The sequence below is a fragment of the Lagenorhynchus albirostris genome, chromosome 3 (assembly GCF_949774975.1).
Source record: "Lagenorhynchus albirostris chromosome 3, mLagAlb1.1, whole genome shotgun sequence".
In the NCBI taxonomy this organism is placed as follows: Eukaryota; Metazoa; Chordata; class Mammalia; order Artiodactyla; family Delphinidae; genus Lagenorhynchus; species Lagenorhynchus albirostris.
The window spans coordinates 101,499,877-101,518,226 of NC_083097.1; the positions used below are offsets into that span (position 1 = coordinate 101,499,877).

General features: G+C 37.4%; 1 protein-coding gene and 1 non-coding gene across 4 annotated transcripts in view; both read right to left on the bottom strand.

Moving 5' to 3' along the window:
- Nucleotides 1-1,567: 1,567 nt before the first annotated feature.
- On the bottom strand, nucleotides 1,568-1,674 carry LOC132518880 (U6 spliceosomal RNA). Its single transcript, XR_009540005.1, has one exon. It is a non-coding gene; the product is annotated as a U6 spliceosomal RNA (small nuclear RNA).
- An 11,701-nt stretch (nucleotides 1,675-13,375) lies between these two features.
- CEP120 (centrosomal protein 120) overlaps nucleotides 13,376-18,350 on the bottom strand; it is a 78,737-nt gene continuing 73,762 nt past the window's right edge. For all 3 annotated transcript variants that reach the window (XM_060143480.1, XM_060143478.1, XM_060143479.1), the window contains one exon: nucleotides 13,376-15,227. In XM_060143480.1, the coding sequence (XP_059999463.1) occupies nucleotides 14,993-15,227 (235 nt within the window). In that variant the 3' untranslated portion in view covers nucleotides 13,376-14,992. The remainder of the gene's footprint in view (nucleotides 15,228-18,350) is intronic.

Below are 18,350 nucleotides of genomic sequence, written 5' to 3' on the forward strand. Positions count from 1 at the left end.
TTTAGCAGGAAGGCTTTCAATGTTTCACCATTGAGTATTATATTGGCTGTGGGTTTGTCATAAATAGCTTTTACTATTTTGAGATATGTTCCCTCTATACCGACTTTGATAAGAGTTTTTATCATGATTGGATGTTGAATTTAGTCAAATGCTTTTTTTGCATCTATTGAGATGATCATGTGTTTTTTTTGTCTTTTCTTTTTTTGATGTGGTATATAATGTTGATTGATTTGTGTATGTTGAACCATCCTTGTGAACTTAGGAAGAATTTCACTTGGTTGTGGTGTATGATCTTTTTTATGGGTTGTTGGATACGGTTTGCTAATATTATGTTGAGAACCTTTGCATCTATGTTCATCAAAGATATTGGCCTGCAATTTTCTTTTTTGGTGGTGTCTTTGTCTGGTTTTCGTATCAGGGAGATGGTGGCTTCATAGAATGTCTTTGGGAGTGTTCCCTCCTCTTCAGTTTTTTGGACGAGTTTGAGAAGGATTGGTATGACTTCTTCCTTGTATGTTTGGCAGCATTTGCCTGTGAAGCCATCTGGTCCTGGACTTTTGTTTGTAGGGATTTTTTAAATTACAGATTCTATTTCACTTCTAGTGATCAGTCTGTTCAAATTATCTAATTCCTTTGTCATTCAATTTTGGTGCACTGTATGTTTCTAGAAACTTGTCCATTTTTTATAGATTGTTGAATTTGTTTTAATATAATTGTTCATAGTAGTCCCTTAAGGTTTTTTATATTTCTGCAGTATCTGTTGTTATGTCTCCTTTTCCATTTCTCATTTTGTTTATTTAGGTTCTCTCTCTTTTTTCTTCTTGGGGAGCCAAGCCAGAGATTTGTCAATCTTGTTTATCCTTTCAAAGAGTCAGATCTTGGTTTTATTGAATTTTTCTATTTTTTTAAATTTCTATTTTATTTATTTCCTCTTTGATCTTTATTATTTCCTTCCCTCTGCTGACTCTAAGTTTTGTTTCTTCTTCTTTTTCTAATTCTTTTAAGTGGTAGGTTAGGTTGTTTATTTGAGATTTTTCTTATATTTTTGAAGACAGCCTGTATTATTATGAACTTCCCTCTAAGAACTGCTTTTCTGTATCCCACAGATTTTGTGTGTTCATTGTCATTTGTCTCTGAGTATTTTTAAATTTCCTCTTTGATTTCATCATTGACCCATTGGTTTTTTAGTAGCATGTTTTTTAGTCTCTGTGTAATTGTTTTTCCTCATTTCTTTTTCTGTCATTAATTTCTAGTTTCATGCTGTTGTGGTCGGAAAAGATGCTTGAGATAATTTCTATACTCTTAAATTTGCTGAGCATTGTTTTGTGCCCTAGTATGTGTTCAATCCTAGAGAATGTTCTACGTGTACCAAAAAGAATGTGTATTCTGGTTTTTTGGATGTAATTTCCTAAAAATCTCAATTAAATCTAACTGTTCTAGTGTATCATTTAGTATCTCTGTTGCCTTATTGATTCTCTGTATGGAAGATCTGTCTATTGATGTGAGTAGGGTGTTAAATTCTCCTAGTATTATTGTATTCCTATCAATTTCTCCCTTTATATCTGTTAAAAATATGAAATGCTTTATGAATTTCCATTTCATCCTTGCACAGGGGCCATGCTAATGTTCTCTGTATCATTCTAATTTTAGCATATGTGCTGCCAAAGTGAGCATGAACATATGGTTTTATTTTTCAATTTGTAAACATGGAGTATCACACTGATTTGCAGTTACTGAAAAAATCCTTGCATCCCTTCGATAAATTCCACTTTACATGGTGCATAATCCTTTTAATGCACTGTTGGATTCGGTTTGCAAGTATTTTGTTGAGGACTTTTACGTCTATGTTCATCAGTGATATTGGTCTTTAATTCTCTTTTTTTTTTTGCAGTATCTTTCTCTGGTACTGGTATCAGAATGATGGCCTCATAGAATGAGTTAAGGAGTGTTTCTTCCTCTGCAGTTTTTTTGATACAGTTTCAGAAGGATCAGTGTTAACTATTCTCTAAATGTTTGATAGAATTCGCCTGTGAAGCCATCTGGTCCTGTACTTTTGTTCATTGGGAGTTTCAATTTCAGTACTTGTGATTGGTCTGTTTATACTTTCTATTTCTTCCTGGTTCAGATTTGGGAGATTGTACCTTTCTAGAAATTTTTCCATTTCTTCTAGATTGTCCATTTTATTGGCATATAGTTTCTTGTAGTGGTGTCTTATAATCCTTTGTAATTCTATGGTGTTAGTTGTAACTTCTCCTTTTTCATTTCTAACTTTATTGATTTGAGCCCTCTCCCTTTTTATCTTGATGAGTCTGGCTCAAGGTTTATCAATTTTGCTTATTTTTTCAAAGAACCAGCCTTTAGTTTCATTGATGTTTTCTATTGTTTTCTTCATCTCTATTTCTTTTATTTCTGCTCTGATTTTTATGATTTCTTTCTTTCAGCTAACTCTAGGTTTTATTTGTTCTTTCTCTAGTTGCTTAGGTATAAGGTTGGGTTGCTTATTTTTGATTTTTCTTATTTCCTGAGGTAAGATTGTATTGCTATAAAGTTCCCTCTTAGAACTGCTTTTGCCACATTTCATATGTTTTGGATCATCCTGTTTTCGTTTTCATTTGTCTCTAGGTATTTTTTATTTCCTGTTTGATTTGTTCAGTGATCCAGTGGTTGTTTAGTAATATATTGTTTAGCCTTCACATGTTTGTGTTCACAATTGTTTTCTTGTAGTTGATTTCTAATCTCATAGTGTTGTGGTCAGGCAAGGTGCTAGATATGATTTCAATTTTCTTAAATTTACTGAGGCTTGCTTTGTGGCCCAGCATGTGCTCTATCCTGGAGAATGTTCTATGTGCACTTGAGAAGGTGTATTGACTGCTTTTGGATGGAATGCGCTATAAATATCAATTAAGTCCATCTGGTCTAATATGTCATTTAAGGCCTGTGTTTCCTTATTGATTTTCTGTCTGGATGATCTGTCCCTTGATGTAAATGGGGTATTAAAGCCCCTCACTATTATTGTGTTACTGTCAATTTCTCCTTTTATGGCTGTTAGCATTTGCCTTATATATTGAGGTGCTCCTATGTTGGGTGCATATATATTTACAATTGCTATATCTTCTTCTTGGATAGATTGCTTGATCATTATGTAGTGTCCTTCATTGTCTCTTGTAACAGTCTTTTTTTTTAAGGTCTATTTTGTCTGATATCAGTATTGCTACTCCAGCTTTCTTTTGATTTTCATTTGCATGAAATACCTTTTTCCATCCCCTCACTTTCGTTCTGTATGTGTCCCTAGATCTGAAGTGTGTCTCTTTTAGACAGCACATATATGGGTGTTGTTTTTGTATGCATTCAGCCAGTCTATGTTTTTGGCTTAATCTGTTTACATTTCAGGTAATTATTGATGTGTATGTTCTTATTGCCATTTTATTCATTGTTTTGGACTTGTTTTCGTAGGTCTTTTTTCTTCCCTTCCTCTTTTGTTCTATTGTGATTTGATGACTATCTTTAGTGTTGTGTTTGTATTGCATTTTCTTTTTTGTGTGTACATCTATTGTAGACTTTTGGTTTGTGGTTACCATGAGTTTTTGATGTAGCAGTCTATATATATACACAACTGTTTTAAGTTGCTTGTCTCTTAATTTCAAATGCACATCCAATATCCTGCATTTGTACTCTCCTCTTCTCACAATTGCTGGTTTTGATATCATATTTGTGTGTGGATGATCTACTACATTTACGTTTGCCTTTACTGGTGAGCCTTCCCATTTGTAATTTTCTTGTTTCTAGTTGTGCCCTTTCCTTTCCTTCTAGAGAAGTTCCTTTAGCATTTGTTACAAAGCTGGTCTAGTGGTACTGAATTCTCTTAGCTTTTGCTTGTCTGTAAAGCTTTTGATTTCTTTGTCAAATCTGAATGAGACCCTTGATGGGTAGAGTATTCTTGGCTGTAGGCTTTTCCCTTTTATCACTTGAAATATATCATGCCACTCCCTTCTGACCCACAGAGTTTCTGCTGAGAAATCAGCTGATTACTTTATGGGAATTTCCTTGTATGTTGTTTGTTGCTTTTCCCTTGTTGCTTTAATATTGTCTCTTTGTCTTTAATTTTTGTCAATTTGATTAATATGTTCCTCAGTGTGTTCCTCCTTGGGTTTATCCTGCCTGGGACTCTCTGTGCTTCCTGAACTTGGGTGACTGTTTCCTTTCCGATGTTAGGGAAGTTTTCAGCTATTATCTCTTCACGTATTTTCTCAGGCCTTTTCTCTCTCTCTTCGCCTTCTGGGACCCCTATAATGTGAATGTTGGTGAATTTGATGTCCCAGATGTCTCTTAAAGTGTCCTAATTTCTTTTCATTCTTTTTTCTTTATTCTGTTCCACGGTAATGCTTTCCACAATTCTTTCTTCCAGCTCACTTATCTGTTCTTCTGCCTCATTTATTTTCCTATTGATTCCTTCTGGTGTATTTTCATTTCAGTTATTGTATTGTTCAACTCTGTTTGTTTTTTATATCATCTAGCTCTTTGTTAAGCATTTCTTATGTCTTCTTGGTCTGTGCCTCCATTCTTTTTCTGAGATCTTGGATCATCTTTACTATCATTTCTCTGAATTATTTTTTTAGGTAGATTGCCTATCTCTGTTTCACTTGTTCTTCTGGGGTTTTATCTTGTTCCTTCATCTGGAACATATTCCTCTGCCATCTCATTTCGTCTAACTTTCTGTGTTTGCAGTCCCACAGGCTGCAGGAATTTAGTTGCTGCTGCTTCTGGTGTCTGCCCCCATCTTGTTGTTGCTTCTTCTTTGTCTTTGGAAGTAGAATATCATTTTCAGTAGGTTCGAGTCTCTTTTGTTGATGGTTGTTCAGCAGTTAGTTGTGATTTGGGTGTTTTCATGAGAGCAGGTGAGCTCAGGTCCTTCTACTCTGCCTTCTTGTCCTCAGACCCTACAAAGCTTTTGTTTTCCTTTGTGCTCTGTCTAGTTTCACTTGTTTATAATGTGTTGTGGGCAGAGGCCTTTCACCTGGTGATTCAGGTAGAGATCCTGGTGAGAAATGGATGCACTGACATGTCAGCTCAGGATGTTGCAGAGGTTTTTTTCTTATTCTTGCATTTGAAACAAATTCCTGTCTTTTCATTTTCCATAAGGTTCTCTATTTCTATGAAATTAGATGTAAGAGTTACCCATCCTGGTCTTGAAGGGGTGTCCTTATGTGGGTGTGTCCATCTACAGTCTGTGTGTGTCTAGTGGCTTTTGATGGGAGAACACGAGTCATGTCTTCCCCCAGGGTATGCTGACAGCTATCACTGAGGTGGGCCACAGAGATGGCAGAGCTAGAGCCAGAGCCAGGTGTGAGCTGGGGCTTCTCCTATGTTCAGTGCCTGACACCACTGTATTGAGGATGGCTTCAGGTCTCAAGGTGCTAAAGAAGAGGCCCTGAGGTTTGGATCCAAGCTGGTTCTGTTCTAAGTGTGTGCTCCTTACTCCGCCCAGCATTAATACCTTAGCTCCAGATGGAAGCAGAGTTGGAGCAAGAGGGGCCAGATCAGGCACCCAGTGCAGGCCAGGGCCTGTACTGGAGTGGTCCCATATACCATACAGAGTTCCAGACCACTCCTGATCTGCTGCCTCCAAGAGTGCCAGGAAGGGCCACTCCAAACCCATTCAGATGTAGTGCCAGGTATAAGCCAGCTCCGTCCTCCACAACTGCACATTCCCCCTGGCAGCAGCAACCTTCATCCTAGTGGGATGCTGCCCCACAGAGCAAGAGGGGCCAGAGTGTGGGCCAGGGTGCATGGTGGGGTGTCATGGGAAACTGGCCAGAGTCCCAGGCAGTCTCAAACTGCTTACTCAGGCTTGTTTGGGGAACAAGGAAGCATGTGCTTGCACTTCACAAGTGCAGTCCAAGTTTCTCACAGCCCCCCTACCAGTCTTACTGGTCCTCAAACAAGCCAAGGGGACTCATCTTCCTGGTATTGGACTCAAGGTCTGGCACGTCCCATATGTGGTTTGAACCACTCACTTCCCAGGAAGTATCTCCAGGCCTGTGTGTAATACCCCCCTTCTGTGTCCCCTCCCAGGGGTGCAGGTCCTGAGATGATCACTTCTCTTTCCTTCCTACCTGACTTTGTGTGGCTCTTTCTTTATAGCCTTGGTTTCTTTATCGCCTTTATAGTCTTTCTGCCAGTCTACAGTTTGTTTTCAGTGAGAATTGCTCCACATGTGTGTGTGTATATATATATATATATATTTTTTTTTTTTTTTTTTTGATGTGTTCATGGAGGGAAGACAAGCTTAGCGTCCTCCTACTCCACCATCTTGATCTCTCTAGTCATTATTTCTTTACATAAGCTTTCTGCCCCCTTTCTCTCTTTTGGTACTCTCATAGTACATATATTGTTTCACTTAATGGTATCCCATAATTCACATAGGATTTCTTCACTGTTTTTCATTCTTTCTTCTTTATTCTCCTCTGACTGGATAATAACAAATGACCTGTTCTCAAGTTCACAGATTCTTTCTTCTGTATCATTAAAGCCTGCTGTTGATGTTCTTCTTGCATTTTTTTTCATTCCATTATAATCTTGAGCTCCAGAATATGGTTTTTTTTTTGGATTTTGTTTTGTTTTGTTTTTATGATTTCTCTCTCTCTCTCTCTGTTGAGCTTCTCATTTGGTTTATGTATTGTTTTCCTAATTTGTCTATTTGTATTCTCTTATAGCTCACTAGTCTTCCTTAAACCAATTATCTTGAATTCTCTGTCAATTCATAGTTTTTATTTCTTTGGAGTTGATTACTGGAAAATTATTATGTTTCTTTGGTTGTGTCATGCTTCCTTGATTTTTCACCTTTATTGTAGGCTTGTGTTGATGTCTCTGCATTTGATGGAACAGTAACCTCTTCCAGAATTTATGGACAGGTTTTGGTGGGAAAAGATCATCAGCATGTGGTACAAGGGCAGTGGCTGAGTGGGGTGTGGTAGTTCTGGCTCCAGGTAAGGCCTGGTGCTGCTGCTCCCTGCAGCTCCACCAGCTGAGGTCACTGTTCACAAAGATTGCTGGGGTCTTCATTGGCCAGGGCCGTGACTGTCTGAAGCAGTGGTGGGGTCTGATGGGGTCTTTGGCGGTAAAGTCTTCTAGGGAACTCCTGATCTTTCTTCTCCTGCTGGGGTTGTCATGGCAAATGGTATCCCTTTTGGATCCATGTCCAGCTCATGAGAGCCATCGTGGTAGAGTTGGCATTGGTGTCTGATGCATAGGCACCATGGAGCTATGAAGTTTGGCTCTGGAGTGGATGTCCACAGAGCAACAGCGGCTCCAGGGATTGGGGCACTGGCTGCCCACAGTGGTGGTTGCTGAGCAGCCAAGGAGCTGGGAGCTGGAGAGTGGGTGCATTTGTAGAGACAGTAACTCCAGAATCTGGGGCACTGCCTAGCCCTCAGTGGTGTTGACTCCAATGCCCAAGATGTGGGTCCACACAGAACAGGCACACAAGAGCACATGCACAGTCAGGGTCTGAAGTTTTGGGACATGCAGAACAGCTGTGGCTCTGGGGTCTGGGGTAAGTATGGGGCTTGGTGGGAGGGGTGGCATCCTTGGTCCCAGGACACCAGACTCTTTCTTGGGGGGTTGTAGTATCTCCTCTCTGAGGGGTCCATGATGGCAATGGTTGTTGCTTACCTCAGTAGGGAAATCTGCTTGTATTCTCTGTGGAGCAGGCCATTGGGATTCATATGCACAAACACAATGGAGTAGTCCACTGTCATGGGGGCTGTTGAGCTCCTCAGTGGCAAAGTCTGTTGGGATTCTCCACAGAGCATGCCATGGGGAATGTGGTGGCCTTTGCCATGTGGCTGACACCGATAGCCTTCACCTTTTTTATTTTTTGGTTCCTAGCTGTCTCTGGACACCTCAGCTATGCTGATCTCCTCGGAGATCTTTGTCGTGCAGTTATTCTCGTTTGGTTCCACTGTGTTGCTATAGGCTCTTAATTGGACTCTTGAGTCCTCCCAGGGCTGTTTTCATTCATGAATAGCTGCATACTTGTTATATTTTCTTGAGGAATGAAGGCTAGTATATCCTACTCCATTATCTGGTTCTTTTCTGCCTTATTTCACTGGCTATGAACCTTTCATACAGTCTTGAACAGAGATAATGAGAGCAGATACTGTTTTGTTCTTGATCTTTTGGGAAAGCACTCACTCTTTTATTATTAAGTATGTTAGCTATAGGGTCCTGTAGATGTCCTTTATCAGATTGAAGAAGTTCCCTTATATTCTTAGTTTGCTGGCAGTGTTTATCAGGAATGGATGTTGGATTTTGACAAATGCTTTTTCTCACCTGACTGCTATTGTCACTCGTACCCAGAATTGGCTATGACACATTCTATGGAAATGCTTTGGACGCTATGGATTTTAAGGCCATCTTAGATTCCAGCTGAGTTTGCCTGCATACACACCCCGCTTTGCTAGCTAAGCTTTGGGAGCACAGGCTTATAAACATACTGGTTTGTTGTTGTTTTTCTCATTCTCCCCCTATACCTACCTCTGAAGTTTTAGTGTGACTAGCAACTACTCTGATGTAGCTTATGACATAAATTGTTCCTCTGGTTCAAAGAAGTTTGATGCTACTTTTAATATCAAATTTAGTATCCAAATACTCTTACAAAATCTGAGAAAAAGTCTTGATATAAAATAACATGCATGAGCAAAGCTTCTACTAATAAAGCTGTGATTGGAAACTTTGTCGCTTACTCTACTTTATAGTAACAGAATCTATCAGAAACAGATCAGGGAGTGTAGATAAAGGATGAGGAGAAGGAAAATGCAGAAATGCTATTTTGGTCATTCTTTGCTGTTGATTACATGAAGGGATTGGAGGTGCACTGTCACCTGTAGTTTTTCCTGATAACCATGAAGGGTATAATCTCTGCCCAAGATTACATACTAGGAAGAACAATAGTAATACTTTATATATAACTACAGTTGACCCTTGAACAACATGGGTTTGAACTGTATGGGTCCACTTATACAAATATATACTATAGAACTATGTGATCTGTGGTTGAATCTTCAGATGCAGAACCGCAGGTAGGAGGGTCGTCCTAAAGTTACAGGTGGATTTTTGACTGCCAGGGTTGGCACTGCTAACACATGCATTGTTCAATAATCAACTGTATGTAGAACTGTATACTACATAAAGCACTTACATATAGTGTGTATGTGTATATATATATATTATATATAATAAATGTATATAAATCTATAATTTGATCTCTGTGGAACAGGCAGATTATTCTCTTTCACTTGGTAGAACAGCATGCCACTAGCAATTGCTAACTATGTACACACACTGAAGGAAGCATTGAAATGAATACTGCACATGTGCTCCAAATTTTAAGCTTAGATTCATGCCAGAATATACTAGATTGACAATTACTTCTCATGTGTACGTACACTGCTAGATTCATAGACATATTCAGATAGATCTGGACAGTGACACTGAGGTTCAAGTGATAATATAAGGGGTAAAGAGTAATTGAACCAGTGAACCCACCTGACAATTTTATAGACCTTAGGAAGAAAAAGAAAAGGTATACCACAGGAAAATTGAGGTGTGAGCTCTTCTTTCCACTCTTTCTTTCCCCCGTTTTTCTTTCTCCTTCTTTCTTCCTTTTCGTTTTTGGGGGGTTTATAAAGAATCTTTTACAGACAAATTTTGGGTGTCATTTGTTCCCAGTAAACACTTACACATTCATAGGGAGATAAGAGAGAAAGAAGTGTGGATTGATAACAGGGAGAGAGGTGGTAGGCCAAATGTGGGCTGGCTATTACAGTTTTTATTGGTGAAAAAAAAGTCTGTGGGCTAAATCACTTCTGAAGACTATAAAACTTTCCTATTTGGTACCTTTATTCTCTTTGTGCAAATTTTACAAATTTCAGTTGGTTACCTAAATAAACTTCTGCCAGAAACCTTCAAGAGAATACCATTAATCTCATCTGCCAACAATGAAGCTAAATCAGGAATTGAAAGTTCCTTCCTTGAGGCAACAACCGGGCACTACACCAGTCTGCTATACTATCTCATCCAATCTAAACAGGATGACTCAAGATATGTGCTGAATATTAATATCTCAAGTTCTTGATTTGACATCCCATTTTCAGGGCATCTTGGCACACAATCTGAACTGAATTCAAGTAATGCAGTAACAGCCTTGCTTGAAATTCAGAATTTCTCTCAAGAAAACAGATGGAAATTTTAGTAACCAAATCTTTCTCAATTTTTCAGATTACAGAAAGAAGTCATAGAAATGAAATGAGTTCTTTAATGCTTTTCACCTTGCTCCATCTATGCATTAATATGAGAATTTGCTTAAAAAATGAGCAAATCTACTAGGCATAGACTCTCTCACTATTGGGTTGGCATTCACTAAAATTTACAATAATGTCAAAGTAGGATTTTGCAATAATATTTCATTTGCCCTGGCCAAGTTCTAATCTAAAATATTGAGGAAAATTCAGCACTCATCCAATGAATCTGCATGCTTTTGACTAGTTAACATGTTAATCAAGAAAAGGGTTGTGCTGTCCAACTATTAGATAAGCTATTTGGAAAAGAAAAAATATTTGTCTGTGAATTTGTGGATGAAATGTTTCCAAGAAGAAATTATAAATGGACCCTATTTTAGTTCTCTCCTATTATGAATGACAGGTTTAACATTCTTAGAAACCCTAAGAATATAATGACTACATCTTTAAAAGCCTCTAGGGATTATTGTACATTAATGTATCAGAGTCAGTAAATTATTTATCTATAAATTAATCTTTCTAAACAGATTTCCACCCCCCTTCAATTTGAAAGCTAAACTTCTGAGTCTCTATTTCAGCAACTTTATATCTGAAGAGCCTACATCTGTAAAAACATTTCTAAAGAAAACATGAAGACAACCCCCAGAGAAGCAAATAAAATGAGATTTAAGTATATAGCAGCCCTTCTACTGTTACATTCCTAACAATAGTGGGTTCTAATTTGATGCCAAATAGAGGTTATATAACAAAATCAGTGAGCACTCTAGTGCTTTTGGTTTCAGTGAAAAATTTAGGTGCTTAAACATTTCCGTCTGTACTTCCACATTTACACCAAGATGGAGAAGTTATGTCTTTGTCTGCCAAGTCACAGAAGCCGAGGGCCCATCGGATAGGAAGATACATAGATTGTGTTCTAAGGCAGGTGGCAGAAGAAGTGCATGCTGGAAAGTCTGGGTTCTGAGGCCTTTGTCCCAGTTGCCAAAACACAAATATCAAAGACGGATTTGAATTTTCAAGTCATACCATGTTAAAAATTATCCACCCAGACTTTATTCAGCACTCCCACACAAACCATTTCGTCAATTAATAAGACCACCAACCAACAATAAGACTACCTCATAGTAGCAACAAACTACCAGACTACCAAACTAACAGACTACCTCAATCGAAAAGATATTAAGCCTAATTTAGGGAACTAGTAATCCACTGTGAAAAATTCTCACTCAAATTTATGTCCATGTTCTGGACTACCTGCTAAATTAAATAACCAGTACTGTTTTGTGTTGATTTTGTCATTATTCTTTTTTAAAAGGATAATAAGACCTTAATTTTATAATACATGAAGGCATTACAATTCCAAGTTTCAAGGATGCTCCAATTTTACCTTTAGAGGTTGGGATGAAAAAGTAGCCATTAATTTTCACTAATTTCAGAATTTGCCAACAAAGGCACTACAAACGTATAATGAAGTATCTGATCCACTCCTACAATCAAGGAATGAAAAGATAGTAGTCCTGGCAAATGGCAGAAAGTAAGACAGACCTAACCTCTGTCCTCATGGACCTTTTATTCTAGTTAACCATGCTTCTCCTTATCCCCACTCTAGAAATCACGTGGGAAAGTGTGCAATTTTGACAGGATACCAGTGGCACGACACATGCCCTGTATCAATAATCCATTTCCAGCATAAGAGGACTGCTCAGAGGTGTTACGGCAGAACATTATCTACCGTTCTCTATTTTAGGTCACTGCTTTACTAGGTAATGGATAAGAACAGCTGAGCTATACTAACTGATTGATAAATGTTATACCCTTATTTGGGCCTTCTGCATCTGTTTCATTTAATTTAACATCTGATAAAATGCTATATACCATAGAAGCTGGGCATACAAAAATACTTAAGGTTTCCAATTTTAGGATCAAATTTGGAATTTCATTTATATGAAATGTCCAGAATAGGCAAATCCACAGAGACAGAAAGTAGCTAAGTGGCTGTCAAGGGCTGGGGAGAGGGGTAAAAGGGGAATGATTGCTAATGAGCGTGGTGCTTCTTTAGGGGATGGTGAAAACGTTTCGGTATTAGATAGCAATGATGGCTGCACAACCGTGTGAATATACTAAAAATCACGGAAGTGCATACTTTAAAATGGTGAATCCTATGGTATGTGAATTATATCAATAAAAAAGTCAAGTCAGGTATTCAGTCAAGCCAGACACAATGGTAGTGAGAGGCCAAATTTTCAAAGTCCATCCATAGCTACCAGGGGACCCTTTTTATAGACTGTAAGAACCAGGTCAGTCAGTCCATTCTGAGGTGGCTGAGGACAAGCAGTATGTACTGGGGCAATCTGAGGACTCAGATTCGGGCTGGGACGTATCTGGACAGAGCAGTAAGTAGATGAGAAAGTCATCTGACCAGACTTGCCTGTTGTAATCTTAAATTGTTCATGCAGTGCTTAATACATCCTTAAATCATACTCAAAACTTCCACACCTGCTGGAAGCAACAGGATCCCAAGTCTATATAGAAATCACTGGGATATACCTGTAAAGGAACTCTTGCAATTTATACAGACACGGCACCACACATACCGGGAAGACGTAGTAATACACCTTCCACGCAGTGTGTGCTAGCCTTACACGTGGAACTAGGCTTTCTCCGTGAAAAGGAATCACAAACATTTTAAAGGTAAACTTTGTTTCACATGAAAATACCTGATGAAAGGTCTGCTGTTACATATAGTACTGAGGAAACTTCACTCACCTACTCACTTGGTCATTCACTCATCTCTCTACTATGGTCATAACTCAACTCCCAGGCACCGATGATAATTTAGTAAGAGCAATCAGTATAAATACGGTAAATGCCACTTACAAATGAAATGTCTGTTGCTACAGGACCACAAAAAGGTGTTAAAATTTCAGACTCTCCCAATCAATTTTAGAACATATAAAAGTATCTATCTGCAATGTAAGCACTTAAAAACCAAAAATACAAAGTAACTTGATACAGGAAGTGCCAAGCACTTGCCCAATCCGTTCAACAAAAAAGTAACAGACTGCTCAGAAACTCAAAGATGCATACAAGTGTCATTTTTATTTGATGAAATACATAGCCAAAAGATTAGAGAAGGCAAACCGCACATCCATTTTAGAAACGTCCTTTTTGTTTCTTTAAATCTAAGGCCCCCTCTAGTGTTTGAAAACAGTCACATGCAGCACACAGTGCAATTGAAGGCACAGTCACAATATTTCCCCAAGACTTTCCCAAATAAAAAGAATACTTCTGTTCCATTCATGTGGCACAAAAATCAATGAGAGAAAATATATAGCCATAATTAATACTTCACATTCTTGCTATAATTCACATATTCATTATTCTCTCAGTAATTTCTCTATTTACTCTTGGGTTGTTTTCAGATTAATACTTGTTAACAAGGGGGGGAGGAAAAAAACATATAAAGCATGTAGGGACTTTAATTTCCCAAACAAGAAATACACCACCTTGAAAACAACAGAAAATTTAGTGTCACCAAATAGCCTATTCTGTTTTTGTGGAAGTTATCAGTAAATATTTCTTAAAGTATATACTTAAAATTTATTATATTTGGAAGTAAGAAATTTTAAACTACATATATTTCAAAGCTCACCTAATCTGTGAATTTGCTAATCAAACCTTTTTAGTACCCTGTAAAAGGAAGTGGAAAGTGTTGCTTTGAGGGCAAATGTTGGCTCTGAAGAATATGATGTAAAGGAATTCTTAAAAATTTATACTGACATGGTACTACATAAATCCAATGGCTTAATCTCATGTTCTTTTGTTAAAGACTGATTAAATTCAGGGGGAGTCAAAAATAGTAGGTTTTCACTCTACTTTCTTAGCTAAAGCGTTTATGCATCTGTTTCCATGTTTTATTACAGAGGGTTTACATTAACAACTAGTATTACTATTACTGCAAAATGAATTCTCTATTTTTAACAAAAGAAAACAATGCAATCTTGAGCAGGAGACTGACAGAGAAAACTTACTAAGCTATTACTTCATATTCTTAAAAGTTAAGAGTATACTAAAAAATTGAAAATTCAATAGCTGTTGAAACAAGTTTAATCTGTATTAACTTTATTTAAATAAATGACTAATTTGTCACTCAGTAGATCACAAATGGCTTCTCTGCACTGATCCTGCTTTCTGTTTTCGAACGTGTCACCTGCAAATGTTACAAGTTAAAAAAGACAGCTCATCTAAAATGAATTAAATAAAACTAGTTGCATTTACAAGTGGTCTCAACTTTTAAGATACCTCTATTCAAATGAACAGGACAGCGTTTTTAAAGTGCAACATGTACTCTTTTGGCTCAACATAAAAAATTATGTAACTGGAAATTACTACAGTCATTTCTCTGAGAACAAATTTAGTGAAAAGCTGTTTTGAAAGTTAGCCATGCAATTATAAATTATGAGAAACACTGAAAAGTCATTAAAAATGAGAATATAAAATGCAATTACAAATAAACCAGTGGGAGAGGTAGCATAAAGTAAATAAAATCGAATAAATACTATACAATAACATACAAAATTTTGCTTATAAAAAACTGAAAATTGCATTGTAAAACATCCATTTTCCCTTCTTTTGAGGGCTTTACTATTAAATTAAAATTTAGACCTGGAGTCTCTGTAAAGATTTTCCAAATGTTATTAATTACTGGCATTGTTTTTTGCCAAAATCTCTCCAATCTGTCGGTCAAGTTCACTTATTATTCGATCCTCATGATTATACACACCCGTCCTCATCAAAGTATCCCTTTCTTCTATGAGGCGAGTCAAATAATCATCCAAACCTTCTTCCAATGCACTGCCATGTGGGCCATCCATTTTTCCACTCGCAATCTCTCTGGAATCCTGGTACTGTTTTTGTTCTTGTTGCCTTAACCTGAGAAGTCAAGAACGCATGCCACTCTAGCAAGCAACAAACACTCTTTTGGTTTTCGGTTAACACCACCACTTAAAAACAAAATGATTTAGTGGTAAAATACATTTTTTAGTAATATTTTCAGGAAGAAAACAAAAACCACTTGGTTGGGCAGAGTTAGGGCACTTATAAAAGACAGTTTTAAAAACAATACTTGTTTTTCTAATTATAAAATACATGAAAACTGTAGAAATTTGGGGAATGTGTAGAAAAGAAAATCATCACAATCTTATTAACCAGAGATAACCAATCTGAGTAATAATTTTCTGTATTCTCAATTTAAAAATGCATGTATTTTAAACACAGTATTGCTAACTTTTTAGAAAACTATATAGGCAATTCTGTACATTATATGTATCACTTATTACTATAATGAATATCTTCCTATATCATTATTATTGATCTTTAGGTTGTTATTAAACTTTTGTTATGTTTTTTGAACATAAAATTTTCTTCTAAATTCATCCCACAAATATTTACTCTTACTAAACAGTGCTAGGTTTGGGGGATACTGCAGTTGAATCAAGAAGAAAAGTTCCCATTATTATGGAGCTTATATTACTAAGTATTCATAGAAAGTGATATTCTATAGCTGTGAATGCCTGGTTCAAAGGGCATGTACATTTTAAGAGACTGTATGGATAGCTTCAAGTTATATGCATGATGATCTTATCTAAGAGATGAAGAAAGGGGAGCAGGTGCCAGCCTGGGATTTGGGTCTTTACAATGGAATATCATCAATCACTTTACCTTGAAAATGGGAAGTATACTTGGCATTACTATCACTTAGTAAGTATACTAAGTTTGGACACAGAGTAGGTTTTAATTTAATTTGGAATCTACAACTAAGACATAACTTTATACTCTACGAAACTGGCTACGAAAATATTTAATTTGCAACTACTCCTAACCTTTGTCTTTATAAATAAGATTAAAAAGCAATTGAGTCTAAGGCCCTGCTTCTAGATGGTAAGTAAGCCAATGAGAACCAAATCCACTTCTCAAATTACACATGGCGTTTGGGGGGAGAGGGAGGAAGAGCCTGGGAGGAGAGTGTCCTGCCCCGACAGACAAGGAGCACTGGGAGTGTACAGTCTCGTTTGTTCATATACCTCTCTGAAACCTGAACTGACTCCTAAGATCCCTCACAAAAGAACAAGAAACTGAGGTATACAGTCCAAAAAGGATACCAAATACCTCTCTCTGTTCTAAGAAAAAAACCCTAAATAGTGAGGGCCCTGTGCTTTGAGACTGGGGTGGAAATCAAGTGATTAATGGGACACTAGTAAAACTGAGCAACACATGGGGATGAGTAAGAGAAGATTTCTGAATAGCTGTTTCCCCTACTCTAACTCTTACAACATCTCTCTTGGAGGAAGAGGTCCTCTTGGGAGATTAATGACACACAGTGCCAGACTATGTACCAGGAAGTTCAACCATTTCCCTGTTCATCTGTTTATGCATGAAGGACAAATGAAATTTTTACACAACTGAGAGATTATCCCTATCAAGTCTTTACTAAAATGCAATCAACATTCATGATCACAACAGGATTTTAGAACCCTGTGGCTGAAGAAGTCCATAAAGTTATCAAAGGAAACTTTACTTCCCTGACAAACACTATGTATGGACTCCACTCACCCAGCTTCGTGTCACTAGGAACCTACTGCTTTTAGAATTGCTGTTAGAAAGTTCCTTCTTATATTGAATTCAGTATGCGCCTTTATACTCTCCAATAACTGGCTATGATTCTGTTCAAGAGGAAATCCTACTGAATTATTTTTAACATGGTAGCCCTCCAGATATCTGAAGAGAACTTTCTAATACTTTGCCCAAGACTTCTCTACAAATTAATATCCCTCACTCTCCTAACCACTTTTTGGTCACATTCCTTTGGCAGCTCTCTAGGTAGCTGATTTCCCTTAAAGTCTGTTGCACACTGGTAAGAACAACCCAGAGGTGGTTTTACCACAGTGTGTATTGAACACTCCTTCTATGAATGTCCCTAACTGCACTGGCTCTTTGGCAGCCAAGTCACATTGTTAGTAGTAGTCACTTAAACCCTCCTAGGCTTCCTCACATCAACTGTTTTATTATGTCTTGCCCATCACTTGAGAGATTTTTCTTATAATTTATACAGAGAACTCTGCTTTTGTTTCTAATGTATTTAATCTTGTTGGTTTCAGTTCTCCCTAAATCTTAATTAAGACATTAATAATAAGTTTTAATTTTATATGACTTATCGGCAAATAGCTATCTTTGTTTAAACCACCAAAACAGTGCTCAGCAAACAGTAGGTGCTTAATATGTATTTGCTAAACTAAAACGAATTGCTATATATAATAGCAAAATTTTGCAAGGCAAAGGACATGTTAAAATTAATTTGTAACATCTTCCAAACCTATGACATAGTAGATACCAAATAAATATTTGCTGAACAAAAAGAGAATAATAGTGTGAATTGAGCCCTGTAGCATGCATTATAGACCTTGACCTTTTCCAACTGATATTTATACATTAATATTCTAAATGCAGTGGTGTAATTCAGCTCCAAACCCACCTAATATAGTGACTGAATTTTCCCCATTTATATAGGGATATATCATGGGATATTCTGTCAAATGTATGTCCTATGTACACATTGTGTCCTCTCAAAATTCATATGTTTAAAGCCCCAGCCCGAAATGTGATGGTATTTGGAGATGGAACCTTTGGGAGATGATTAGGTTTAGATGAGATCATGAGTAGGGGTGTCATGATGAGATTTATGCACTTATTAGAAGAGACACAGTAGAGCTTGTGAGGACACAGAGGTAAGGCAGCTGTCTAACAAGTCAGGAAGAGAGTCCTCACCAGAAACTAACCATGCTGGCACTTTGATCTTGAACTTTTAGCCTCCAGGACTGTGAGAAAATAAATTTCTGTTGTTTAAGTCACCCAATCTATGGTATTTTGTTATGCCAGCCTGAGCTAAGACAGTATGCTTCGCTGCAACAAAAATACTAGTCTCTTGCTAAACTAAGTTAGAAAGTCTTCCTGTATACTCCCCTTAAAAAGACAGTAATTTGTTCTAATACTGCTTCC